Raw genomic sequence first — 10,473 nt, forward strand, 5'->3', positions numbered from 1 at the left:
CTACTACATGCCTAGAGAAATTAAAATAGGTGGACATTCAAAGACTTGAACATACCAACATTTTTCTAATAAAAACTATAATCAATGATGCATCACGCATTATTGATATATATGTACTGATGACTATCTGTTTCTATGCACAATTTTAATAGATATTTGTGTATCTGTACATTAAAATGACATTAATATGATGAAATCCTATAATCCATGTCCTATATAAATTTTTCACTCACAAGAAAATGTGTGTATACACAACTACAAATTAGTATCTCCAAAGTTTTTATCCCAGAGAAAACCTGTGTTCTAAGTTTACCTGGTAAACTCCATGTTCCCAAGCTATGTCACCTTTCACCATCTCTCATAAGACAAGACAACAATAAAATATGCCTGATAGGGATGACATGGCTCAAGAAGAAATGTACTTATTACCTAACTTACATAACAATAACCCCTCTGTAAGTCACCTCTACAATAACAAAATATATTAAAAAATAAAATATGCCTCAGAATTTTAGGGATTAAATAATAAATAATCTATAAACTGGTGGGCACTAGTGGTTCATGCTTGTAAGCCAGACTACTCAGGAGGCTGAGATATGAGGATTGTGGTTCAAAGCCAGCCTGGGCAACGCGGTCCTTGAGAATTTTATCTCCGACTAAGCACACACATATGTACTAGAAAAATATATATTTTTTTAAAAAGGGACAGAAATGGAGCTGTGATTCCACTCAAGTGGAAGAGCACTAGCCTTGAGCAAAAGAACTCAAGAACAGTGCCCAGGCCCTGAGTTCAAGCCCCAGGGATCACACACACATACACACACAGACACAGACACACACACACACACCGCACTAGACAGGCATAGTAGTAGCTGTCCTAATAAATCCTACCCAGAATTACTTATCTCTTTCACTAACACACGGAGAGAAGGAAGTCACCTGGTGCCATGGAGAAAGCAACTTCTGCCCTTCCACTCTCTAACATTTCATTCTCAGAGTCTCAAATGCCCAAGTTGTAAATGAGATCCATGATATTTAACTCACAGGACTTATAATTAGGAAAACGGCACCAAGAATTTTGTAAAAAGCAAAGGGCAATAATTTTATGAAGAGTCACACTATTATGACCTCTCTCCATCTGTACTACCTGCAATATGTTTCTAGAAGAACCAGAATACCCACCCACGGTCTATTATGGTGTCAACCCTTAAGGGAAAAATAAACTTTCCTGGCCATGGTGGCAGTGCCTAGTCATTTTCAAAGTAACTTTAACTCCCTTGTTGTTTGAAGGCAAAATGAGAGGAGCTGTGTTACTCCCTATCTGAAACACGCTGCCTGTCCTCAGAGCTATCAGGCTCAGCTAAATATGGCCCTGGCCACTATGTTAATAATCCCTGCTGGGTCTGAGACCTCCATCCACCACTGATGTGACATTCTTTGTGTTCAAATATCTAGCTGACGTCTGATGCTTAAAACAGCCCATGCTTTCACCCTGTCTACATTGTCACAGCCCTGTATCACCACTCTTAAAAGGCTCCTGCAGCCACTCCCAGCACCAGTTGTTGACCAGCCTGCGCATTTGCCTCCTTGCCTGCCCAGGGCTGTCTTGAATGCCTGGTCCTTCCAGCTCCTTGGGGGTCTGACAAAGCAGGGACCATGTCTACGTTTGGCTATAGAAGAGGACTTAGTAAATATGAGTCCATCGATGAGGATGAACTCCTGGCTTCCCTTTCACCTGAGGAGCTGAAGGAGCTAGAGAGAGAACTGGAAGATATTGAACCTGACCGAAACCTTCCTGTGGGGCTAAGGCAAAAGAGCCTGACGGAGAAAACCCCCACGGGCAACTTCAGCAGAGAGGCACTGATGGCCTATTGGGAAAAGGAATCCCAAAAGCTCTTGGAGAAGGAGAGGCTGGGGGAGTGTGGAAAGGTAGGCTCTCTGGACTTTTGCTTGGCTGCCCCCACTGCTCTCAACCCCCTCTATCCCAATCTCTATCTTCCCTAACCTCTCAGTTCTCATCACTTCCACCTTCTTCACAACTCTTTTGTACTAGTTACTGAAACATTTCCCAGGCTGAAATGTAGTCTTTTAACTCCTATAACCAACAGCAAATGAATTATAATAGCAAAAAAAAAAATCTCAGAGTGTTTTGATTGACTGAACATGGTATCCTCCAGAGAAAAATAGTTCACAATCAGGGCATGGTTTTAAATGTTTACCAACTATCAAAGTCCTGTACTTGTAAGTTGGTTTTGTAGCCTAATGTCTCTTTCTGGTACAGATTTTTTTTCCACTTAGGTATTTTTGTTTTCTGTTGCTTTTATTGTAATGGTAGCTGGCTACAGTAAAAATCGGTGTATGTTTCCATGCTCTGAAGTGTGACGGGTCATATATATGGAGCTGAGAGTCCCAGGGGGCTCATTTCTAGTCCCACTCAGTCCTTACACTCAAACAGTCACTTGAGGATGCTGATTCCACCTGTTCAATGAAGGAATACAACATGGTGTTTTGGTGAATTAAGAACATCTTGGAGATTTTGAAATGCTCTACACCTTCACGAGAAAGACCTTTACGTGTGTAGACATACTTTTGCGTAGACTTTCAAAATAACCCTTCTGAGAACCCAAGTTAAAAATACCTGTATAGATCGTCTAGAAAAGTCCTTTCTACTTTATGATAATGATTCTGAGACCACAGGGTGCTCATGCCAGTGACTGAGATCTATTAAGCACTGTGTGTTGCCCAGGAAACAGTTAATTCAAAGTTATCAATGAGTTATTGCTAGAAAGAAATGTCAAAGACTAGTCATTAATGCAATAAAATAATAACATAAGATTCTTCAATATGTAGAAGAACAGAAATCACAAGCAACATTTTTAAAACCCTGTGCTCCTCTGTAATCCTTTAAAGTCAAAATGGCATAAAGCCAGCCATAAGCCAACCACAGAACTAATCTGGAGCTGATGGATGATCTTGATGGTAAGTGTGTGGGCTGCATTTGCAGCAAGATATGTGTAAGCTCTGTCCATGTCAATCATCATAGGACAAATCCTGGGACCAGGCCAGGGTCTGCCTAGGCCACTGTGGCTATCTATATTGAGTAGCTAGAAGGGGATGACAACACACACACACACACACACAACCAGGATTTGGACTGGTCAATTTTTCCACAACTATAATTTTAGGACTTGTTTCTTTGAAGTGAGAATGAGTGTTGAAAACCTAATGAAACTTAATGACATATTTCATTTCATTTTATTTCAGACATTTTATTTGAAAAATCATTCTCTCTCTCTCTCTCTCTCTCTCTCTCTCTCTCTCTCACACACACACACACACACACACACACAAATTAAGTCACCTTCACGTAGCCAACACATACATATGGGGTCAACTCTGGCAGTAATCAACAAAGGCATTTTAATGGCATAATGTCATGAGAGCGGCAAGAAGCAAAGAACAAAGATTGCTGTCAGCTGTTGATGAAACCAGTCTCCTGCTGCCAAAGGTTTTGCTACTCTTTGCCAGTGGCTTATCAGCCCAATTAGAGAGGCTGTCTTGTTGATGAACTTTGATTCCTTTCTCAGCTGGTTAATTTTTCTCCCACTCCACTGTCACTGCTGGCCAGCTGTCTGTTGTCACAAGGGGTGCTAGCCTAAGGCTGCTGACCTAGGGTGTAAATCCATTCCCACCATAGGGAAAATCTCAAAGCAGCTGAGCGGGGAGGGGAAGCAGGGTCGCTTCGTAAACGAAGGACAGAGTGGAAAGGACAATGAGGACTGGAGAAGCTGAGGTTATAGACCAGAGACTCTGTAAAGGAGCAACACCTGCTGAATCACAGCCCACCTAGGTTTGCGCAAATGTATGGCCATGTACAGCTCTGGAGGCAGTTAAGTGCAGAGACCCAGCTGTCCTTTTGGGGTAGCTGCTGGATCTCACGTGCAGGTGGCCACTGGCTTTCTTGCACTATCTCATTTCCTTCTTACTTCCCTGGACTAGGGAAACTTATTTAAGGTTAACTGTCAAACTGAAATTCAAACTCAGCTACTTTAGCATAATGAGTGTTTCTACAAACTGAGGATCTGGGTCCAGTTCCCGGGGTGGCAACGTTAAAGGGCTCCTTGGTAGCTGCTGAATCAGAAATTGTAGAGATGCAGCTTGGGCAAATGTGGTCCACAAGTCCTCCAGATGCTTATCACTCGCTTTTGCTGCAGTTGCTTTTGTATCAAGACAACCAGTTCTTTATAGGGAGAAGCAAACCCAGAACTGAACACTTCATGTAATGATGCCAGAGAGGTGATCAGGCCACTGCCTTCTCGAAATCTTATTCTCTAAGTAGAGCAACGGCCACCATCTCACCATTTTTCCTCTCCTAGTCGCCCCTTCCCTTCTCTGTTCTCCAAAGGATCAAGGTTAGCGCCAATGCAGTGGCACACAGAAAGCCACATCATCCCAGGGCCTGAATGATTTATACAGGAGGGAAGGTTTGTCTTTTACACCCTCTTGTTTCCCAGCTGATGGTCTTTTTTCCAGATGTTTACCACCCGAGGTGACTGACCTCAGATTGCTCAAGAATATCTAGATTTTAAAACTAAGAATCCTGCATCTAGGGAAAATGCGCAGGCTCAGGACACTGGGTCATCTTACCCTACCTGACGTTATCAGTACTTTCTCTCAGGAATGATTGTGTGAGCAGCTCTTAACCCAAAGTCATCTTAGATCCATGCAGAAAACCAGTATTTATCCAGGCCTTAGAGCATACTAGGAGTACAATGCTATGAAAATGCATTGCAGGGATAATTTAAGAGGGTGTCAAGGAAAGCTTTCTAGAAGAGGAATCATCTAGATGTTACATGACAGTCCCAAATATCTTCCCAGGTTCCTTTTGAGAGAGAAATTGTTCTTATGGACAAAGCCTAAATATCTTAAGAAATCAAGGGGAAGTAGGGCATTGGTGTCTCATGCCTGTAACCCTATCTATTCAGGAAGCTGAGATTTGAAGATTGATGATGAAACACTTATCTCCAATTAATCACTAAAAAGCTAGAAATGAAACTGTGGCTCAATGGTAGAGGGCCCGCAATGAATGAAAGCTAGGAGACAATGCCCAGGCCCTGAGTTCGAGGCAAAGAAAGGAAGAACAAATTAAAGAGAGAGTGCTGGGCGAGGTGGCCCATGTCTGTAATCCTAGCTACTCAGGAGGCTGAGATCTGAGGATCAAGTTCAAAGCTAGCTCAGGCAATACAACGCAGAGAGACTCTTCTCTTCAATTAATCACTAGAAAATGGGAAGTGGGGCTGTGGCTCAAGGGTAGGGCAGTAGCCTTGAGCTAAAGAGCTCAGGAACAGCACCCAGGCTGAGTTCAAGCCCTATGAACCCCCCAGAAAATGAGAGAGAGAGAGAGAGAGAGAGAGAGAGAGAGAGAGAGAGAGAGAGAGAGAGAGAGAGAGAGAGAGAGAGAGAGAGAGGAAGGGAGAGAGGGAGGGGGAGAGGGAGAGGGAGAGGGAGAGGGAGGGAGAGGGAGAGGGAGGGAGAGAGAGAGGGGGGAGGGAGAGAGGGAGAGGGAGGGAGGGAGAGAGGGAGAGAGGGAGAGCCCGCGCTCGAGGGGGGGAGGGAGGAAGGGAGGGGGGAAGATGGAAAGAAGGAAGGAAGGAAGGAAAGGAAAGGAAAGGAAAGAGGGAGGAAGGGAGATAAGGAAGAAAGGAAAAAGGAAACAAAGACCAAGTAGATTAAATATAATGGTGTTATAAAAGGTAATTATACCTTTTATTCAAATAGTAAATAAAAGTTAAAAATATACACAAACCCAAGTACACATACAGCTGATAATGGACTGAAATTATAAGGACAGATACAAAAGGAATAGGGGTGGTAGTGAGAAGAACTCCAAATTATTCTGGCATAAAAGGCTTCCTTTTGCTCTTCAGTTATGTCAAGAGCTAGAACCAGATTCTTTTGAGTCCTTAAGGTGACACACACACACACACACACACACACACACACACACACACAATGTTCCTCTCAGTGTGTCACTGAAGCTGTGGGTAAATTAAGCCCAAGCAGGTCATCTAGGAGTAGCTGACCCCTTCCCAGGCCATCACTGGGAATCTGCCACTTCAAACCACTGGTTAACTGGAGGCTAGTTTGTGATAGCAACTGGGCAAACAAATCTGGAGCCAGTGCAATGCTTTCCAAAGCTCCATCCATATCCCTTAGGCAGCAGCAGTGGCAACAGGCCTTGCAGTCAGAACGGGTTTCCCAGGTAGAGAGAAGAATTAGGGCTCTGGAAACAAGCAAAGGAAATGCTTTAAAAAGCAAACAAAAACAATAGATTAATGAGAAAAGTATGAAGAAATTGGACTCTGGTGACATATTCTAGACTTTTTTTTTTAACTGTGAAATGTAACAAGAAAACAAAAAAGAAGGGATTTCTTGGGCTTGTTTTTATAGTAGTAAACATAAAGACAGAATAAAATTATGTTTATCTGAAAACTTTGGATAATGCTACATAATTTAAAACTGCAAGGCTGGGCAATGACTTGCTTTTTGTTTTCTATTTGTCTGCATTGTTCCTTTCAATCCAGTGATGGCTAAAATGATTTCCTTTCCTATCTGGCCTTCTGCAGACTATTTCATTTACCTGGAAGTTTTGAGTTAATTTGCTGACTGTTGTTCTATGTACAGCTGGATTTTGATTTCCTGCTGTCCTAAGCAGTAGCTCTCCAGGGATATGGATTTTCTGTGGGTCTGTGCTGCGGCTCTACCACCTAAGTAGGTAAATACTAGAGCAGAAAATGATGTCCTTGCTTCTGACACCACTGAGAAAAAATGGAGCTGAGAGCACCTGGCTTCAGTCTGTTACTGACAGCAAATCTGGGTTAGAATTTTTGTTCTGTTTCCTTTCTTTTCTTTTTTTTTTTTAGCATAGTTTTACTAGTCTAGGTTGGCCTGGACTTATGATCTTCCTACTTCCAACCTCTTGAGTGTTGGGAAGAATGTGTGGACATTAATAAAAGGAACTCGTGACTGTATTGTAGATCTTTGTTGCCCTCTGCGGTGGGTGGAAAGAGAGGATGAAGGTTGAGTCCAGACAGGAGGCTTGCGCTTGCTGTTTTAGGTAGGGGAATCAAGAAGGGCAGTCCTCAGTCAGAATGTTGAAAGATACCTCAGAGATTTCCCAGGGCAGAAGCTTTGCCTTTCTTGATCGGATCAGCAAGGGGAATGCTGGATGATGGCTAAACTCGGAAAGGTTCACCTTGGTCAAACAAGGGATGGTTAGCCTGCATAGTGGGTTTGCGCTGCTTGGCCTGGAGTCAGCTGTTGGGTTAGTTAACACAGCGCAGGGCCTAACGGTGTCCCCATGGCTACTCAGGTGGCAGAAGAAGACAAGGAGGAGAGCGAGGAGGAGCTGATCTTCACCGAGAGCAACAGCGAGGTTTCCGAGGAGGTGTACACGGAGGAGGAGGAGGAGGAGGAGGAGGAAGAGGAGGACGAGGAGGAAGAGGAGGAAGAGGAGGAGGAAGAGGAGGAAGAGGAGGAGGAGGAAAGAATCGACACTGCCAAGGCGAAGCCACCCACGTTTACCAGTCACATGGAGAACATCCAGCTCGCCAACGGGCACGGTGCGAGGCGCGCCGAGTCCCCCGCGCCCGGGCCCGCGTGCGGGAACCCCACGGTGATCGAGGACGCCCTGGACAGGATTCAACACAACGACCCAGACACGGTGGACGTGAACCTGAACAACATGGAGAACATCACGTCGCAGACCCTGGCCCGCTTCGCCGAGGCGCTGAAGGGCAACACGGTGGTGAAGAGCTTCAGCCTAGCCAACACGCACGCGGACGACAACGCCGCCCTGGCCATCGCCGACATGCTCCGGGTCAACCAGCACCTCGCCAGCGTCAACGTGGAGTCCAACTTCATCACGGGCAAGGGCATCCTGGCCCTGGTGCGCGCGCTGCAGCGCAACACCGCGCTCACCGAGCTGCGCTTCCACAACCAGAGGCACATCCTGGGCAGCCAGGTGGAGATGGAGGTGGCCCGGCTGCTGAGGGACAACACCACCCTGCTCAGGCTGGGCTACCATTTCGAGCTCCCCGGACCCAGGATGAGCATGACCAGCATCCTCACTAGAAACATGGATAGGCAGAGGCAGAAACGCCTGCAGGAGCAACGGCAGCAGCCAGAGGGCCACGAGGGAGGCGGCGCCCACCTCAGGACCAAGGTCTGGCAGAGGGGGACGCCGGGCTCTTCTCCTTCCGCGTCTCCCAGGCACTCTCCCTGGGCGTCCCCCAAACTCCCCAAGAAAGTCCAGACCCGCCGGAGTCCCCCTCCCTCCCCTGCAGCCCCGCCCCCGCCTCCTCTCCACGCGCTGCCTCCCCCTCCCCCTCCCCCGCCTCCCCCTCCCCCCTCCTCCTCCCCCCCCCTCCTCCTCTCCAAGAGAAGAAGCTCATCACCCGGAACATCGCCGAAGTCATCAAACAGCAGGAGAGGGCCCAGCGCGCGCTGCAGAACGGACAGAAAAAGACCAAGAGAGGCAAGAAGGTGAAGAAGCAGCCAGACAACCTCCTGAAGGAAATCAAGAATTCGCTGAGGTCGGTGCAAGAGAAGAAGATGGACGAGAGTTCTCGACCTTCCACGCCCCAGAGGTCGGCCCACGAGAACCTCATGGAAGCCATTCGGGGGAGCAGCATGAGACAGCTGCGGAGGGTAAGTCACCCCAGAGCGCACGGCCCCAGATGGCCTCAGAGTCAGCTCTCCAAATGCTTACTCCCATTTTGATTTCCACTCATCATCATCGTCATCATTATTATTACTATTGTGCTTATACTGGGGTGTACTTATACTGAGGGCCTGGGCGCTGGCCATGAGCTTTTTTTTTTTTTTTTTTTTTTTCCAGTCCTGGGCTTGAGCTCAGGGCCTGAGCACTGTCCTTGGACTTTCTCAAGGCTAGAGCTCTACCACTTGAGCCTCAGCACCACTTCCGGCTTTTTGCTATGTATCTGGTACCAAGGAATCGAACCCGGGTCTTCATGCATGCTAGGCAAGCACTTTAACCACTAGGCCAAACTCCCGGCCTGGCCATGAGCTTTTGTGATCAAGGTTAGTGGTGCCTCTACTCTTTGAGCCACAGCTCCACTTCTGGCCTCTTTTTTTGGAGGGGGGAAGAGGGGCAGGGTGTGGAGGAGGCTGGTAGTTAAATGGAGATAAGAAGTGTCTCACACACTTTCCTCTCCTCTCACCTCAAGCTGGCTTCAAACCTCAATCCTCAGAACCCAGCCTTCTTAAGTAGCTAGGATTCCAAGCGTTGAGCCCAGGGCACCTGGCTATATTGTGAATATTTTAACATGTAATAGTGAGCATTGCCAGTGTGAAAGATGAGAAATAGGCACGGGAGAGAGAGTTGAGCACATTTCCTTCTGAGAGGTATACCTGGGTCATCTTCTTATCTTGACTGGGACTCCTCAACACAGTTCAACATATCATATTCCCTAATTTCTCCCAATAACCCACATTACAAAAGGTTGATCAAGCCCTTGTCAAAAAGAAAAGGAATGTCGCCACAGAATAGCAATTTATTGGCAAATTTGTCATGTGACTAGGATGCAGCAATAATCCATATTTGAGTTCTTCCCAGGGAAGAGGCTAGGGACAGAACCTGCAGATATTCTTTTCTATTTTATCACTAGTGTTGCTTCACTGAAAAAAAATCCGTCTGGTTTTGTAGGTGGAAGTTCCAGAAGCTCTGCGGTAAAAGAAAGGAAAGGAAAAAGAAAAAGATCTCTAGAAGAGGACACTGATATGCTTATTCAGTGGTGGTCAAAGGAATGCATTGTGAGATGTTTCGCCAATACTTTCTGTAATTTAAAATGTTCCCTGACTTTAAAGATAGCCTCAACCTGGAATTCCAAAGAGAAGTTTAAGAAACAATGGGCAGTTTTCTTCTGTAAATATGGGAAAATACACTTTCTTTTTTATGTTAGGAGATTTGTATGGGCAGGAAGAGATTATTAAAGATACCCTTCCTATCTCTGGTTGTCTTGGAGATTTTGAGTTGTAATAAATTAAAGAAATGTGCTGTTATTTTTGTAATCATAATAAATTTGAATTGAGGTTTTCCTTTCCTTTTTTTAAAGAAAAAGATAAACTAATATTTTTCTGTGAGTTGATACAGCTACCAGGTGTGTATGTGTAACATTACTGAATATTAAAACTATGACATTCTCATCCCACAAGGGCTTGAGTCCTTAGCATTTGCCTTTTCTTTATTTGTTTCCTTGTGTCCAAGAAAATATGACCCATTCTCTTCCTAAAAGACTGGAAGCAAGAACTTTCCAAAACAGGCTCTTTTAGCAGTGAGATCATAGGTTAGGAAAAGATTCCAGATTCATGGACAGCAGTGCTGCATGACAGCGACAGTTCCTGTCAGATGAAGTCAGCACATTTATTATTATTATTATTATTATTATTATT

At 45.3% G+C, this 10,473-nt stretch overlaps 1 protein-coding gene across 1 annotated transcript; it reads left to right on the forward strand.

Annotated features, from left to right (window-relative positions):
* The first annotated feature begins 1,656 nt into the window (after positions 1–1,656).
* Positions 1,657–10,218, forward strand: Lmod2 (leiomodin 2). Its single transcript, XM_090332377.1, is given in 4 exon segments — positions 1,657–1,929; positions 7,373–8,416; positions 8,419–8,709; positions 9,728–10,218. Coding segments are annotated over 4 exon segments (1,635 nt in total). The 3' UTR covers positions 9,755–10,218.
* The last annotated feature ends 255 nt before the right edge of the window (positions 10,219–10,473 follow it).

This window comes from Megascapheus bottae, chromosome 5 (genome assembly GCF_031878675.1).
Source record: "Megascapheus bottae isolate mThoBot1 chromosome 5, mThoBot2.hap1, whole genome shotgun sequence".
NCBI lineage: Eukaryota > Metazoa > Chordata > Mammalia > Rodentia > Geomyidae > Megascapheus > Megascapheus bottae.